General features: G+C 35.0%; 2 protein-coding genes across 2 annotated transcripts; one reads left to right on the top strand and one right to left on the bottom strand.

Annotated features, from left to right (window-relative positions):
- The first annotated feature begins 3,258 nt into the window (after positions 1-3,258).
- LOC107767026 (putative aldo-keto reductase 2) lies at positions 3,259-9,265 on the top strand. The gene is made up of 5 exons (XM_016585938.2): positions 3,259-3,547; positions 4,287-4,484; positions 7,631-7,803; positions 7,883-7,985; positions 8,660-9,265. The coding sequence occupies exons 1-5, from the start codon at positions 3,320-3,322 to the stop codon at positions 8,990-8,992; spliced, it is 1,035 nt and encodes a 344-aa protein (XP_016441424.1). The 5' UTR covers positions 3,259-3,319; the 3' UTR covers positions 8,993-9,265.
- Positions 9,266-9,956: 691 nt separating this feature from the next.
- LOC107767023 (oil body-associated protein 1A-like) lies at positions 9,957-12,763 on the bottom strand. Its single transcript, XM_016585936.2, has 3 exons — positions 12,537-12,763; positions 11,179-11,582; positions 9,957-10,292 (listed from the first exon to the last, which is right to left on the bottom strand). The coding sequence occupies exons 1-3, from the start codon at positions 12,671-12,673 to the stop codon at positions 10,117-10,119; spliced, it is 717 nt and encodes a 238-aa protein (XP_016441422.1). The 5' UTR covers positions 12,674-12,763; the 3' UTR covers positions 9,957-10,116.
- Positions 12,764-18,231: the final 5,468 nt, after the last annotated feature.

Here is an 18,231-nt window from a genome sequence, read left to right as displayed (position 1 = left end):
TCCAATTGAAATTTATCCACCAAATAATTTGATTTGATATTCGTCAATTTTCTTACTTCAACCCTTCTTTGTCCTCTGTGTTCATCTTGTCGTCGAATAATAAAACTAAATGCAGGATTTGTAAAAATCGAGAGGAGAATGTCATCATCTTCCGTTCCTCGGCCGGCATACGCACGATTTGTGAAGACCTATAGATGTTCGTCCGGGAAAAGGCATATAAACAGTCGTTTAGCAAAAGACATATAAAAAATTCTTTGTAACCGAATGCTCCAGTAACTGCGACCTATAGATGTTCGTCCTGAGTCGCAATTACTGGAGCATCAAGGCACTTACTTAAGACAACCACCTGAAAGAGTGGCAAAAATCTAATATGAGCATAGCATATTCAGAAAAGGAAAAATCCCCAAATTTCCATCGTCAAATTGTAATAGAATCCTAAACCCTATTTCAAGAGATGTCATGACAATCCCTAATAAAAACTACTTACAAAAACAAGTGAACATCTACAAAGAAAGGAAAAAGAATGTAACTTTAATAAAAGAACTACCTCTTTTCCCAAATAGTTTGATTAGATATTCGTCAATCCTTTCCTTTGTTCTTATTTCAACCCTTCTTTGTCCTTTGTGTTCATCTTGCCATCGAATAAGAAAATTAAATGAAGGATTTGTAAAAATCGAGATGGAAAAATCGAGAGGAGAATGTCATCATCTTCCGTTCCTCGGCCGACATCACGATTTGTGAAGACTTATAGATGTTCGTCCGGGAAAAGGCATATAAACAGTTGTTTGGCAAAAGATGTATAAAAACTTCTTTGTAACCGAATTCTCTAGTAACTGAGACCTATAGATGTTCATCCTGAGTCGCAATTACTGAAGCATCAAGGCACATACTTAAGACAACCACCTGAAAGAGTGGCAAAAATCTAATATGGACATAGCATATTCAGAAAAGGAAAAATCCCCAAATTTCCATCTTCAAATTGTAATAGAATCCTCAACCTTATTTCAAGAGATGTCATGACAATCCCTAATAAAAACTACTTACAAAAACAAGTGAACATCTTCAAAGAAAGGAAAAAGAATGTAACTTTAATAAAAGAACTACCTCTTTTCCCATTGAAATTTATCCACCGAATAGTTTGATTTGATATTCGTCATTTCTTTACTTTGTTCTTACTTCAACCCTTCTTTGTCCTCTGTGTTCATCTTGTCGTCGAATAAGAAAACTAAATGCAGGATTTGTAAAAAACAAGATGGAAAAATCGAGAGGAGAATGTCATCATCTTCCGTTCCTCGACCGGCATACGCACGATTTGTGAAGATCTATAAATGTTCGTCCGGGAAAAGGCATATAAACAGTCGTTTGGGAAAAGACGTATAAAAAAATCTTTGCAACCGAATGCTCCAGTAATTGCGGCTTATAGATGTTCGTCCTTAGTCGCAATTACTAGAGCATCAAGGCACATACTCAAGACAACCCACCTGAAAGAATGACAAAAATCTAATATGAACATAGCATATTCAGAAAAGGAAAAATCCCTGAATTTTCATCTTCAAATTGTAATAAAATCCTAAACCCTATTTCAAGAGATGTTATGACAATCCCTAATAAAAACTACTTACAAAAACAAGTGAACATCTACAAAGAAAGGAAAAAGAATGTAACTTTAATAAAAGAACTACCTCTTTTCCCATTGAAATTTATCAACCGAATAGTTTGATTTGATATTCGTCATTCCTTTCCTTTGTTCTTACTTCAACCCTTCTTTGTCCTCTGTGTTCATCTTGTCGTCGAATAAGAAAACTAAATGCAGGATTTGTAAAAATCGAGATAGAAAAATCGAGAGGAGAATGTCATCATCTTCCGTTCCTTGGCCGGATTGTGAAAAGCTATAGATGTTCGTCCGGGAAAAGGCATATAAACAGTCGTTTGGGAAAAGACGTATCAAAACTACTTTGTAACCGAATTCTCCAGTAACTGTGACCTATAGATGTTCGTCCTGAGTCGCAGTTACTGGAGCATCAAGGCATATACTCAAGACAACCACCTAAAAGAGTGGCAAAAATCTAATATGAACATAGCATATTCAGAAAAGAGAAAATCGATAAATTTCCATCTTCAAGTTGTAATAGAATCCCAAACCCTGTATCAAGAGATGTCATGACAATCCCTAATAAAAATTACTTACAAAATAAGTGTACATCTACAAAGAAAGGAAAAAAGATTGTAACTTTAATAAAGGAACTACCTCTTTTCCCATTGAAATTTATCCACCAAATAGTTTGATTTGATATTCGTCATTCCTTTCCTTTGTTCTTACTTCAACCCTTCTTTGTTCTCTGTATTCATATTGTCGTCGAATAAGAAAACTAAATGCAAGATTTATAAAAATTGAGATGGAAAAATCGAGAGGAGAATGCCATCATCTTAAGTTCCTCGGACGGTATACGCACGATATGTGAAGACCTATAGATGTTCGTCCGGGAAAAGGCATATAAACAGTCGTTTGGGAAAAAACGTATAAAAAAAATTACTTTGTAACCGAATATTAGTTGAAGAGAAGTTTGGAGGGGAAAATGACAAAAAACTGAGAAATTAAATAAATGCAATTCCTAGTCCATAAGAGGTGCCATGTTAGGGTTTGACCTTCTTTATATATATAGAGAGAGAGACTATTTTGGCATTAGTTAAAGAAAAATATTAATATTCTATTTGAAAGGAACGAGTGTTTTTGGACATAAAAATTTCAAAATTTTAAAAAAAAAGACAATTTTTTTTTTCAAGTGAAAATGATATTTGAAAAATTAGAATTGTGTTTGGATATGAATATAATTTTAGGTTATTTTTTGAAGTTTTGTGAGTGATCTGAGTGAAAATTTTGAAAATAGCTTTTTAGAATTTTTTAAATTTTTGAAAAATTTCAAAATTCATCTTCAAGTGAAAATTTTATGGCCAAACACTGATTACGAAAAAAAATGAAAACTTTTTTTCAAAAAAGAAAAGAAAAAAGTCTTATGTCCAAACGGGCTGTTAAATTTCACTCTTTCCTTGCTTATATATCATGTAAATTATCGTCAGTCTAATCACACAAAGTACCTTTACAAAATCAAATAGTCAAATATACTACTTGAGGGGAAATTAACAGAAATAAAAAACTTCAGGAGCCTAATTGCAGCATCCCTCAAACTTTATGAACTTATAGTGCAATTTACTTACCTGTCAAAGTTATTTTCTATTTATAAAAATCATAAACTTCATTTTACGATCACCACTCAACAAGTCATAAGAGCTACTAACTATTTTCAGACAGCCGGAGAAGATGGAGAAAACGATGCCGTTACAAGTACCGAGAATTAAGCTAGGTTCACAAGGACTAGAAGTTTCCAGAATCGGGCTGGGCTGTATGAGTATGTCCGGTAACTACGGCCCGCCCAAGCCCGAGCCCGAAATGATCAAAGTACTCCATCACGCCATTGATACTGGAGTCACTTTCCTCGATACTTCTGATATCTATGGACCTCTAACCAACGAAATCCTCATTGGCAAGGTGATAAAACTTTTTTTTTTTAAATATTTATTGCTAAGGCTGCATGGATTTGTTGTACTTTATGCTTACTTTGTTGTACGTTTTGTGTTGTTATAGATGTTATGGTCTTTTAATTGTTCGCTAAGCAAAAAGGACAGATTTTCTTGATAGTGGTGGTATATGGAAGCTTCTTTATATATACCGAAGCTGCATATATTAGTTTTGTACTTCCTGCTTAATATGTTGTACCTTTGTGTTTCTGTAGCAGTTGTGCTATTTTAATAGTTCACTAAGAAAAAAATGAAATTTTATGGCAAATTCTCTTAATTCTCAGGTTATATTGAAAAAAAGAGTGATCTTTAAGTTCTTTTCTTCTTACTAAATTTTAAATGAAATTTATTTACTAATTCTCTTTAAAAAGTATGAAACTTTTGTGTTAAATTTATAAGGAAGATTTTGCATTCTGGATTTCTCTTTAGACTTTAATTTAATATTAGCAGTTTTAGATTATTTGACCTTAGTATGTAAAAATATACTCTTGTTTTCTTTTATGACCGAGGTGTTCGCCTCAGCTTGCGCACCTTGACTATTCCACCGGATACCAACTAGTGTTTTTTTGCCTCCACTGGGATTTGAACCTGATACCTCATGGTTGTTCTTCTTGTGCCTGCTTGAATACGTGTCCTCATGTGTCTATGCTTTATATATGCTGACAGAGTTTTATAGGTATGTTCATGTTAAAGTACGCAATTGTGTATAGGCTATTAAAGGAATGAGAGAGAAAGTACAAATAGCTACCAAGTTTGGTATATGTTTCGAAGATGGGAAAAGGGGCATTTGTGGTGAACCCGGATATGTAAGGGCTTGTTGTGAGGCTAGCTTGAAGAGACTGGACATCGACTGCATTGATCTGTATTATGTTCATCGCATCGATACTCAGCTGCCAATTGAAGTCACGGTATGACATCTTTGCTCCAAAGTTTTGTTTTTGTAGTGTATTTCATCACTTTTAGCAAGTAGTCAAATCAAATGATTTATTTGACGAGGTGCATGTTATTTTAATTATGGTTTTGGGCAGCATGCCGTGGTTATTACTTGATCACTTCATATAAAGGACGAATCCACAAAATGGTGCATTCTTTTTTTTCCGAGATGGTAACATATTTGTATATATTAATAAAATCGTAGACAAGAGGGGTTGCTCTGATGGTAAGCAACCCCCACTTCCAACCGAGAGGTTGTGAGTTCGAGTCTCCCCAAGAGCAAGGTGGGAAGTTCTTGGAGGGAAGGATGCCGGGGGTCTATTTGGAAACAGTCTCTCTACCCTAGGTAGGGGTAAGGTCTGCGTACACACTACCCTCCCCAGACCCCACTAAGTGGGATTATACTGGGTTGTTGTTGTTGTTGTTGTTGTTGTAGGTTGTACTGACACCATATTTACAAGTAGGCAAAAAGAAAAGAAGTTCTGCTATGCAGTCCTAGCAAAGTCCTAGAATATCTAGGATTGTCATAATGTCCTTTGTGTAGCTCTCTTTACGCCAAAAACAAAAAAAGTAAAAAGTGTAAAACCCAATTAGTTTGATCTTCTGCACTGAGTTACTTCTGTCTTCACAGCATCTAGAATTCTTTTCTTTCCGGATTGTCCACCAAATACATGCTGGGACAGTCCTCCATCTATCTCCGTCTCTTGCTCCAGCTCCAGCTTCATCGCAGCTAAAAAGCACTTCAGTGACCAAAATGGTGCATTCTTATATTTTGTTGGGTTGAGATGGTCTAATTGTTGTTAAAGGAACACTGTAATTGTTTTCACGATTTATAAGTTACATTCATGATGTGCATCAAGTTGATATACTAGTCACATATTCATGAAGATTTTGGGGTGCGACCATTATTCATCCTCTAGATATGTCAGGTATATTTTTATTAGATTAATAGCAAGCATAAAATCCATGGGAAGTGTTGGAAGGGACAAGGTAGACCTATCATCAAGAGGAAGGAAGTTGTATTGAGCAACTTACAATCCCTCGAAATCCATATGGATTTGACAAAGAATAGAACACATGGAAGTAAAAGATCCGTATAGACAATACCAACTAATTAGGGAAATGTTTGGTCATGGTACACTTGCATTACTTATCAAAAGATGTGGTTCGCTTACCTTAGGTGTAGATTTTGTCAGGATTCTTGTATATTCGCTTAGAGATTTGTATGTCATTAGAAAGTGTAGAGAACTCCTATTTTGTCTTAAAAAACAAAATTTGATTTTTGGATTGAGGTTGGTCCAAATGGAGTGGAACTATTGACAATTCATGTGGCCAACTCCAACTAGTTTGAGTTTTAGACATAACTGTTGTTTTTTTGTCATTGTTTGTTTAATTGCAAACATGAAGTCTGGCCAAGGGAGTAAATGGAACCGGAGGAGCCAAAAACATGTTTCACCTTGACTGACGGAAGAAAAGCCATAAGAATAAAGAAAGCAAAACCTCAATGCAGAACTTTAGGATGTGATATAATCTGATTGACATGGGAAAGCATATATAGTAGATTGTTTAGTTGCTGTGTTAGAATCTCTTTCGAATAACTCTCTCTGATGAAGGATTGTCACAAACTCATTGTAGATTGGTGAATCCCATGTTACCACTGGTAAGTTCCTGAGATGAGTTAGTGTCCTTCATGGCCACTCCAGAAAGGGGGATTTATCAAGAACGGGTTGCTAGAACAAATGAATTGGACTCCAGGATCTTATCTTATGGTGACCAACTCTGCCTGTAGAACTACTCAAGTTAGGTAGCTCAAAGCTTGAGTGTGTGACCTTCTCTAGCAACAAGTCCAAGTACTTAAATGCCAACTGGTCCTAAAATATCTGATCTCAAAAGCGGCTACAATCTTGAAATGATTATTCGCCATAAAAAATCTATTCTAGGAGTTGTCTCCTCTAAGGTTTCCCTATATACAGATGTGCTTACAAATAGAGGGAATTTAGGATTCACCAAGGCTGAATGAAGACCATTAGGACCCTAGTGTGTCTACTCCTTTGTGTCCTACTAGCATCATTTTACTCTCTTAGGTACCCAAGATTAGTCAAGCACAAAGGTAAAAATTTCTGTATCTCCACCTTTTGGTTTACATTCAACCGCTACTTATCCCGGGGAAGGTCCAATGTACATTACCTGAATAAAAAAGCGCTACCACATATACTGAGGAATCCCTTCCTACTTACTAATCTAAAGACAATTACTGACATTTTTGTTCTTGTTGCAAATAGATTTATAGTCCTTATTGCAGATTGACCTTGTACAGTCTAACAATTAACATCAGATAAATCTTGGGTACTCTCTTAGGTACCCAAGATTAGTCAAGCACAAAGGTAAAAATTTCTGTATCTCCACCTTTTGGTTTACATTCAACCGCTACTTATCCCGGGGAAGGTCCAATGTACATTACCTGAATAAAAAAGCGCTACCACATATACTGAGGAATCCCTTCCTACTTACTAATCTAAAGACAATTACTGACATTTTTGTTCTTGTTGCAAATAGATTTATAGTCCTTATTGCAGATTGACCTTGTACAGTCTAACAATTAACATCAGATAAATCCTGTTTTGTTGGTCGTAGACTATGGAATCAACATTTGTCCAAGTTTGCCTTCCAAAAATACTAAGATGGCTCTGTTAGTAGCTCCATGCATTTTATGTGACACTCCTTCTGAAGTTTATGCTCATTTTGCCTTCTTTTTGTTTTACGAACTTTTTCTTTAATAACTTGTTGTACGAATTTCATTAATTTGTGATGAACTCTTTCACAGCAAATCATTTCTGAAATACTTATAATTGGAATTTCAAGACACAGGTTATCCCAACATTTTTGAAGTTTATACCTAGTTAAATAAGTAGTGTCATTTGAATAAATAGTTTCTAGGTGTATCATTTGGCATCCATTTCCTGTGATTCATGCAATTACATAATGGTAATAGTTACAATATTATCTATGTAATGCACCTCTAATCTGGATCGTGGCATATGATGATGCGGAACCTGCACTATCATTTCCATATTTACCAATTATTATAAATGTTCTAATACTGCTTGCATTTTGTTGTAAGATGGGAGAACTGAAGAAACTCGTTGAAGAGGGAAAAATCAAATATATAGGTCTATCAGAGGCTTCTGCATCTACAATCAGAAGGGCCCATGCTGTTCATCCAATAACAGCCGTTCAGATGGAATGGTCTTTGTGGACTAGAGATCTGGAGGAAGAAGTAGTTCCTACTTGCAGGTGACATATCTCTTAGGTCATTCCCCTTGCATCAAATTACTAGCAAATCAGTGTCTGCTCTGATACTTATCATGTTCAGACAACTTGGCATAGGGGTCGTCCCTTATAGTCCTCTTGGACGAGGATTCTTCTCAGCAGGCGCAAAGTTGATTGAAAACTTGTCTGAGGATGACTTTCGCAAGGTTAGACCACATAAATTATTGTCCTATAATATCATGTAAACTGTTGACTGCTTTTGCCTTATCTGTTCATAGGCATTGTTACATTGTTTTTACAAAGTTGAATAGTTGTAGTGGGCTTCTTTAACTCCAAGCTTTCCATTAGAGAAATTGACTTGAGCATCAACTTGATGATTGTAGTTGCATTTAATATAGTATCTTCTTATCTCTTCGTGCCTTGATTTTTAAGGAGATTCTCAAACTGCTCCGTGAGGTAAAGCCTTTGGCAAATTATGCCCATTAAATGCCTTGTCCTTACAGCACCTTTCAGTTATGGTGATAGGTGACCATGCCAGCGCTGAATAGTTAACATGCAGAGTACTAGGAAAATCTTCAAGGAAATTTCTATGGATAGCTTCTCTAGGAATAGCTTAGTGTAATGCTCCTAAACTTTCAACTCGCCCTTTCTTGAAGATGTCTTGAAATGCAACTGGTTTGGCACACAACCACCTGTTCTTGCTCCTTGAAGTAATATAGCCAGTTTTGTATAAATTGGTCGGTGAAGCTTCATATAGTCGATCTCAACTTGTTTGGGATTGAAGAATAGTAGTAGTTGTTGAATGTTGCATCAATGAGTTGTTTCAAATCTATTTCAGCTGCATTGTTAATTTATTATTTTACTCGTGTTTGCTTTCTAGAATTTCCCTAGGTTCAGGCCAGAAAATTTTGAGCTTAACAAGCAAGTATTTGAGAAACTGAATCTAATGGCTGCAAGAAAAGGATGCACCTCTTCACAACTTGCATTGGCTTGGGTTCTTCACCAAGGAGATGATGTATGTCCTATACCAGGCACTACCAAGATTGAGAACTTCAACGAAAATGTTGGGGCGTTGTATGTAAAGTTAACAACCGAAGACATGAAAGAGCTCGAGTCGTATGCCTCTGTTGTCAAAGGTGAAAGACATCTCTACATGTCATCAACATGGATAAATTCAGAGACTCCGCCATTGTCCTCCTGGAAAGCTGAGTAGAGGTTCAACAGGTGACATCTATTGGCTTTTGTAGGATTCTGGAAAGGAAACTTGCCTGTTACAAATGCCTTTATGCTCCATGATGTATTCGAAAAAACTTCTCGTCGTTCAATAATGTGGGAAAGCTTATATTATCCCGTTTTCTGATTCCAGAGATAGTTGCTGTATTACATAGATCAGTCTCAGATCATAAGATACGTTATATATGGGAGAATATACGTGTATGGTACTCTGTATATGTAGTAATCATAAAAAAATTAAACATTAAAGCAACTTTCACTCCCCGTATTCCTTCAATAGATTGCTTTTGCTGGGACAAGATCCCTATAAAAAAGAATCTACTAAACCTTCAACCTTTTTTTTTTACCCCCACTTCCAACCGAGAGGTTGTGAGTTCGAGTCTCCCCAAGAGCAAAGTGGGAAGTTCTTGAAGGGAAGGATGCCGGAGGTCTATTTTGGAAACAGTCTCTCTACCCTAGGGTAGGGGTAAGGTCTGCGTACACACTACCCTCCCCAGACCCCACTAAGTGAGATTATACTAACATTTCTATGGTCTAAAATATACTCGCAGACCAAAATACAAGCATCGGGAAAAACCATCAACACCTATATCTTTGTAGAACAAACCCACAAAATTAGACTGAGAAGGATAAAGTGTACGCAAACCTTACCCCTGCCTCTACGCCTCAAAGAATAAGCGGATCTTAATCTTAAAGTCGTGGATCTCCTGGTGGCAGCTAGCTGCTTTCTGCTCTCCTTATTAGTCTAGTGCCGCAAACCTTGGTTCCGGCTTATGACAGTAGTCTCGTCTGGGAAGGGAGAGGGTACAAGGGCAAAGTAAAGTGTAAGGAAACCTTATAAGCAAATAGAAACTTTCTAAAAGACCCTCGGCTGATATTTGTTGTTGTGCTGGCAAATTTTATACGATAAATCTTCCTCTTAAGAAGAGGAAAAACGCAAAATGCAAACAAAAACAAGAGTAGCCAATCAATACCACGCAAAAAACTGGGATTCATAGCTATACACTATTAGTTAAATGTTTGATTACGAAAACACTCTTTTATCCACTTATACTATCTACATAGGCTATATATATATATATATATAGTCCTACCATAAAAGCTTCAAACAAAAACTCTAGGAACAGATTCCACAGGCTTGCAATCAACTTCTCTTAGCACAGTTTGAATCCCTTTACTTCCTGCATTTGCAAGTGGATGTATTCCATGAGCTGGTCCTTCCATATTTGCTCTCTTCTCTCTTTCTTCAGAGAATGATACTCCATAACGTTTCTCCATATCTACATATTTATACAAATCAGATTATTAATGAATATTAACACAACCAAAATATTATAACACACTCTTCTACAAATTTATGTATTAATTGACAATCTAAATCAAGAAAACTATTATCAAAGAAATAGTAGGCACTCATTAAGCGGCACATTTCATTTAACCGTGTGAAATTTGATCAATATTTTAAAATATATTTTTTTAATCATATTGAAGTACTTTTCGTTTCGTATATCTATTTAATATCTAAATTTTAATTTTAAAATACTAAGTTCAACTAATTCAATTTAACTTTAAAGTTTAGTCAAATCGACCCACAATAAACGAAACGTGTGATCTAAATTGATGAAACAGAGAGTAATTTCTTGTGATTTAAATTGATGAAACAGAGAGTAATTTCTTCCTATGTGCGCCTAGCCAGGAGTGTGGTTGGTGTCACCTCCCGTGCGCTATCTCTGCCTTTGCCGGATCTTTATTCGCCCACTCCACATAGCGATGACTAAGAGCCGGGAATTCAGAATTCTCTTTCAAATAAAATTTTGGCCTGCGGTAATGTAATCGGGATTTCATCTCCTAAATTCTTTTTTCTATGAAAGCAAAGAGGTGAAAAGTTTTGTTAGAAATTCTGCCTTATTCCATGAGATCTAGAAGCACCGAGAGTAATTTCTTCCTATCTATCCGAGCCAGTCTTGGTGGATAGATAGAGTTATCCGATACTTGTTGCTAGTGGAAAATGGTAGATATCCGTGGAATTAGGTGTGCGGAAACTCCTGGACACCAAAGTTATCACACAAAAAAATAGTAGTACATTAACTTAAATATATTTTAGTCCATTCCATACGAGCTATCTATAATTTACTACCTTGTTAATAATAAGAAGTTTTCCCATACCTTGGGCAAGATTGTCACAGAGCTGACCATCTCTGGTAAGGGCCATCATAACTTGAGGAATTCCTAGGGGAAGTGTATCACCTCTATCTACCTGCCAAAAATGTATCACTTTCCCATAGGTTTTTGCAACTTTTTCGAGATCTTGTCGTTGAATCGGACCAGGGACGCCAGGCATGAATAGCACACCACTCTTCACCTCGAACTCGTGGGAATGCCAGAATTTCTTTTCGTCGTCAGGTAATGTTAAGAACAGTTCCTCCGAAACAATGTACTCGAGCCCGATCAGCCGGCCATCGGCATCTGGCCTATCGTAAATGAGACACTGCCTGAATTCTTCGTTTTGGTGTCCGCAGAAGTGGTGTGCCTCGACTTGTCGAGTCATGTCATGTCCATAGAAATGGAACCTGAAAATAGAGATGCGTATAGTACAAATTAACCAAGCAACTTTGAAATTCAACACACGAAATCAACAGCATACACAGCAATTAAAACAAAGATCTGATTTCAAAAAATAAAAATAAAAACAGTCATCAATATGTTACTCAAGCATTAGTTAATTATTACATCCTAGAAGATAGATTCTAACACACAACGCCCGAAAAGAAAAAGAACAAGAATTTCAAGATAGATTTTTAAAGAAAATACTCCAAATGATTCCAATTTACATGACACTCCTACGACTTAGAACATCAATAGAGTTCTAAACATTTTTAATTGAAATGAATTTTAAATATTCTAAATTGTTAACCATGGCCACTTATATTAGGTTTTGTGTAATACCTAAATATGCCTATGTTCAAATTCACCCTATAAAATAACGTAACAGCTAAGACAGTGGCAGTGGCGGATCCAAGATTTTAAAGTTATGGGTGCTCGCCGATAAAAACTTCAAAAAAAAGGAAAAATGAATTTACTTATAGATGATCGCTCAATATTTATCTAAATCTTTGTAAGATTGCCTATATAAATGTATTAATATGGCCAAAGTTAATGGGTGCTTAAGCACCCACAACTCCCTATGTGCATCCGCCACTGATTAAAGAATTTATTAAATATGTAATAGTGAATCTAATAACTAAAACGAAAGAATTTATTAAATATGTAATAGTGAATCTAATAACTAAAACGAAAACGAACTAAGCTCTTTGTAAGTTTCAAATATTTTTGATTGTTATAATGAAATATTATTATAGAGAATATATATTATAACATAGCATCGAAATTGATTCCTAGCTTTGACTTTATAGTAAAAGGTTGTTATATAGCGATATTGTCATAGAGAGGCTGTATAGCACCACCTCATAAACTCGCCTCCGTAAATAAAATGATTAAGAGAATATAAGTAAAAGAAATCTAACGCGCAAAGGTGCTGATGAATCTTGTTAATAGGACCAAAGCCTTGAATAGTAGCAGTTGCAGTTTCAAGAATTGCCGTTCCTGTCTTTGTTGGTTCACCTGGAACTTCTGGATGAGTTGGTACATGTTTACCTTCCATTTTTCTAACTATTTTTGGCTGAAAAACTGAAATGAAATGAGAGAAATATAGTAATAATTCTTCTGTTTTGCTGATTTCTTGATTTTGGCCGAGAAGAAGAGGCTTATAGATAGGAAGATTAGTTGCATGCAGACTTACACGTGGCAATATACGTGGCAAAAGAGCCTGTGTTTTGGTTGATTTTCGTTTTGTAACGTGGGAGTTTTAGGTGGAATTTGTTTGGATAAATATTGATAGCCAAATTAGCTGGCTCTTTCTAGTTCTGACTTGTTCTAGTCTAGAAGTACAAGTAGGGCTGTGCATTTGGACCGGATATTCGAAATTCGAACCGATTCGCTCAATTTCGGATTTTCAGATTGGATTCGGATTTGTATTGTTTGAACCCGATCCGATCCGAAATCCAAATTTATTAGGGGAAGTATCTGTTATCAGAGGAGAAAGAACAACAAGTTGCCGGATTCGTTTTAGCTATAGAGAACTTCAGAATGCAACTAATAACTTCTCAATAAAACTTGGGCAAGGTGGATTTGGTTCAGTTTACCAAGGGGTTCTTGCAGAATTGGAAGGCGTTGGTCAGGGAAAGAAAGAATTTCGGGCAGAAGTTAGTATTATAGGCAGCATCCATCATCTTCATCTGGTGAGACTGAGAGGCTATTGTTCTGAATGAACACACAGGCTCCTGGCTTATGAGTATATTGTTAGGGATATAGTAGATATGCCCTAGATCCAATATCACATTTGATGTTTTGAACATATTTTTATAAAATATATATGGCATTTGATATTCTTTTATCATTGTTATTAATTGCTTGATTAATTTGATAAGGTCCTTGATTAAATTTTGAGACTTGACATTGTGATGGAGATCATGATAATGAGAGTGAAGTTTCTTATAATTTAATCTAAATTTGTTCTTGATCGTAGGATTATTAATTTGGACATTAGTAATCCGATTAGATCAATATTTATGTGATCGTCTTTATGGGATAAAGATTAGTTGATCTAATTAACTAAATTATATAGATAGATGATGCATATAGAGATATGATCATTGAACCGACTCATTGGATAATTCCTAATGGTTAGAATTACCATAAACTGTCAATAGGATATTCTCTTGAAGAATGTGACGTAACCGTTTCCTTTGACCTGAGATCGTCATAGTAATTGACAAGTTATTTATTGTGCTTTGATACTAGACTCTTATGGCCCTAGGGCGATAGTTGAAAGGATATTGAGTATGATTAAATGCTTGTAGAATTAGTGATTGATCAAGATGGAATCTGTCAACTCTTGGTAATAAGTTTAAGCTCCATGTTGTCATGAATTATAAACGACCAAACTAAGACCTTGGCCAGGGCAATTGAATGAAAGAAGAAAAGAGTTTCTTAGGTCATTCAATGGTCGAATATATTTGACATGGACACATAGTTGGTCGCCTATTAGGATTTGACAGTTAAGGACAGAAGGAATTACTACATTATTCTTCTACTGGTTCTTGAGAGAAAATTGTATACTTCATTCTATCCGGTCGTTAAGGAGTGTAGCTAGACGTCACCCTTGATTAGTATATTGATGTGATCAATTTACTACCGGTTTAGTATTGAACCTATGAGGTCGCACACTAACGAGTGTTCTGATCTTTGCTAAAGGATTTATTATTTTGTTATTTGATGATTAAATTATAGAATTTAATTAGTCAAATAAATTATTAGTCCAAATGAAATATTATTATAATCTTTGCTAGCACAGAGGATATAATTAATATTGTGAACAAATTGAAATTTTCTATTTGGAATAGAAATTGAATTATATCTCTTGGTTGAAATATATATATATCTTGGTTGAAATATATATATATATAATTAATATTTATTTTGTATAAGATGTATATAAAATATAATATTAATAAATGGCTTGGTAAGTAATTCCAATTTGGAATTGGATTATTTCACGTGCAATTAATCCCATTTGGAATGGGATTAATATTTTGTAAATATGAAAACAACTGATTCCAATTTTGAGTTGGAACAATCACGTGACTGTTCGGCAAAACCTATTTGAATGGGATTCGAATTTTTGTGGAAAATTATACAAAGTTTATTTTTGGAATAAATTTACCCTAAGTAAATCATTACCTCACCCAAATAGGAAAAGGGTTTATAGGTGATGCTATATAAAGGGTGATGGAGAAAATTTGCCGGCATATTATTATTCTTGAGAAGAAAAACACTTTGTGAAAGTGAGAGTGCAATACAAAGCCAAGAGAGAAAATACAATTACAAGAAAAGTGTTTCTTGTTCTTCTATCTTTGAGTTGAGATTTTTGAGAAAAATTTCAGCACAAGTTTTCCGTTCAATTTGTTCGCGGGTTTCGTTGATCAAAGAGTTGATAGCAAGGATTAGTCTCGGTGTGGATACACATAGAGTCTTTGCACTATCGAAGAATTTGAAACAAGACTTTCTTCACCAGGTACGTCTTAGATCCGATCTATTGATATGTAAATAAATTTTTAACATGAAAAGATCTGCCTAGGATTGTTATTGTCTTCCGCTGCGTGTTACGAACACCTATACGTAATCCTTCAGTGGTATCAGAGGAGTGGTTTATTGTGTCTAAAATTTATTTACGAAATATTTTAATATCATATTTGAAAAGTTCAAACCATAATACATGTGTCTTGTGCGATAGTCAAATCGTTTGAATGTTAATATTATTTTATTGTAGATAAAATATGTATTCATATAACTATTGAGATAGTTCATAACTTGAATTTGAAATTATGTATTAGATACGATGGGAATCTATAATCGGTTACATGATTCTATTGTTATTTTAATTGTTATTAATTCATGAGATGTTAATTAATAATAATATTCTGGCATGAATTCTTTTTATGTGATATATAAGATAAACATGTTAGAGGATGTTGAATTTCGTTTTTATGTCATGTGCTTGTTCATTACATAATTCTGAATTATTTATTACATGTGATGTAAATTAATTAAGGACTAAGCGTGTAGACAACTTGAACTAAATTCACACGCTATAAAAGATTTGATCTTCATGTTATTAAAAATTATTTTAGTAACAATTCCCTCTTACTAAAATTTGAGTTCTTAAATAATAAAATATAAGATATTTTATTCTGGAGCTATCCATCAAGGTAAATAATTTTACTTATTTCTTGTTTATAAGGAGAGGCCTGACTACCAGGAGATTTATACTTTGAGAATATATTAAAATTATTTATTGCATTAGATGTATGGATTGAAAGAATTATTCAATTTTACACGAAACGCCTGGACCACCCGGGGGAATATAAAATTTAATAAGTTCTTTGCTATCATGATGGTTGAACTCAACTATGCCAATAGGATCGACCTGACTACCAGGGGGCTATTTGACATAGAGCTATTTAAGGAAATTGTATGGGGATACAATTGGTAAGAGTACCTACCTTTAAAATATATGTGAGAAACGACTTGACTTCCAAGGGGCTCATACATATTGTTAAAGGATTCCTTTACTCCACTAATAGAAATAAAGATTTCGTAAACTATAATGAGGGTAAATAGTTTAAAATAATTAGTGAAAATATCATTTAGATAAAAGTCCATGTCTTTATGATATATGCAAATATGTTCTTATATTATTGTCTTTTCTTTTCTATATTTTAGATTTCTCAATATGTCTGTTATATCACTGCGCGAAATACTTGAGACCAACAAGTTGGTAGGACCAAACTTTGATGACTGGTATAGAAATTTGAGAATTGTTCTCATGCATGAAAAGCTCATTGATGTGATCGATAAGCCTGCAAAGATAATCCCACCAGAGAATGATGTTCAAGGCACCAAGGTTTATCAGAAATACTTGGAAGCATGCCTTGCTATTAAACACATCATTCTCGCTTCTATGAGTTCTGAACTCCAGAGGAAACATCAGAATATGGATCCAATTGCAATCATTGAATATCTTAAGAAGATGGTTGATACACAATTGGACATTGAAAACTCTCCAGTTATACCCCTTGTCAATTATATGATTGTTCTTACAGAAGAACATGAGAAGTTGGGGTACAAGCTTGGTAAAGAGCTTTCTGAAGATTTGATCTTGCAGTCAGTTTATGATGCTGAATGTTTTCACTGTAAGAAGAAAGGGCATTGGAAGAGAAATAGCAAGGAGTATCTTGCAACTCTAAAGGACAAGAAACAAGGTGAGATATTAATGAAAAAAGATTTCAAGGTCTCTTTAGCTACTACTAATTCTTCACTGTGGGTATTAAATACTGGCAGTGGTTATAACATCTGTAATATGTTACAAGGGTTTAAGATAAGTAGGAGGCTAAAGAAAGGAGAAGTTAATCTACAAGTTGTAAATGGTGCAAAAGTTGCGGCCGTAGCTGTAGGATCGATTTCTTTAATAATGCCTACGGGCAAAGTACTTATGTTGGATGATTGTTATTACATTCCTAAATTTTTTTCGAACATAATTTCAGCTTCTATGTTAGACAAACGTGGTTTTCGCATTAATATAGGCAAAGGTATTTGCTCTATTTATTATAGTGATAATTTATATGTGAATGGCTATCTCCAATATGACGTTTATGTCTTACCTAATGTGAATGCTAATTCGATTATGCATGTTTCAAGTCTTAAGAGGAAAAGAGATGATCAAGTAAATCATGTATACCTTTGGCATTGTAGGCTTGGTCATATTGGAGAGAAAAGAATTAACAAGTTGTACAAGGAAGGGTACCTTGACAAATATGATTTTGAATCATATCCAACTTGTGAATCTTGTCTCAAAGGAAAAATGACCAAATCTCCATTTACTGGAAGTGGAGAAAGAGCTTCTGAATTATTGGGACTAATTCATACAGATGTTTGTGGACCCATGAAAATTCAAGCTAGAGGTGGATATTCTTACTTCATCACATTCACTGATGATATGTCAAGATATGTATTTGTGTATCTTATGAAACACAAGTCTGAATCTTTTGAAATGTTCAAAAGGTTCTGTAGTGAAGTTGAGAAGCAGACTGGTAAAAGTATCAAAGTACTAAGGTCTGATAGAGGTGGAGAATATTTTAGTGAAGTTTTTCCAGATATCTCAGAGAGAATGGGATTCTCTCACAGTGGACACCTCCCGGTACACCACAACACAATGGTGTGTCTGAAAGGAGAAATCGAACCTTATTAGATATGGTGAGATCTATGATGGGGTTCACTGATCTTCCAATAAATTTATGGGGATATGCTTTGGAAGCAGCAACATACATACTTAATAAAGTTCCCACTAAGTCAGTCTCTACAACACCATATGAGATATGGAAAAGATGTAAGCCTAACCTTAAACATATTAAAGTTTGGGGTTGTCCAGCTTATGTTAAGAGACTACAGTCTGATAAACTTGATCCAAGATCAAATAAGTGTAGGTTCATTGGGTATCCCAAGGAAACAATGGGATATTATTTCTATCACCCTTCTGACCATAAAGTGTTTGTGGCCAGAGGAGAAACCTTTTTGGAAAGGGAATTTCTTTTAGAAGGAAAT

Source organism: Nicotiana tabacum, chromosome 7 (assembly GCF_000715075.1).
Source record: "Nicotiana tabacum cultivar K326 chromosome 7, ASM71507v2, whole genome shotgun sequence".
NCBI lineage: Eukaryota > Viridiplantae > Streptophyta > Magnoliopsida > Solanales > Solanaceae > Nicotiana > Nicotiana tabacum.
Note: the sequence above shows the minus strand (reverse complement) of the source record. Positions and strands in the feature narration are given on the sequence as shown.

Excerpts from the sequence above, each read along its gene's own strand:
- LOC107767023 (XM_016585936.2), bottom strand. The coding sequence starts at position 12,673 with ATGGAAGGTAAACATGTACCAACTCATCCAGAAGTTCCAGGTGAACCA. Across the intron at positions 11,583-12,536 it reads ATTCATCAGCACCTTTGCGC|GTTCCATTTCTATGGACATG; the intron begins GTTAGATTTCTT and ends CTCTATTTTCAG. Across the intron at positions 10,293-11,178 it reads CTGTGACAATCTTGCCCAAG|ATATGGAGAAACGTTATGGA; the intron begins GTATGGGAAAAC and ends ATAAATATGTAG.
- LOC107767026 (XM_016585938.2), top strand. The coding sequence starts at position 3,320 with ATGGAGAAAACGATGCCGTTACAAGTACCGAGAATTAAGCTAGGTTCA. Across the intron at positions 3,548-4,286 it reads ACGAAATCCTCATTGGCAAG|GCTATTAAAGGAATGAGAGA; the intron begins GTGATAAAACTT and ends AATTGTGTATAG. Across the intron at positions 7,804-7,882 it reads GAAGTAGTTCCTACTTGCAG|ACAACTTGGCATAGGGGTCG; the intron begins GTGACATATCTC and ends TATCATGTTCAG.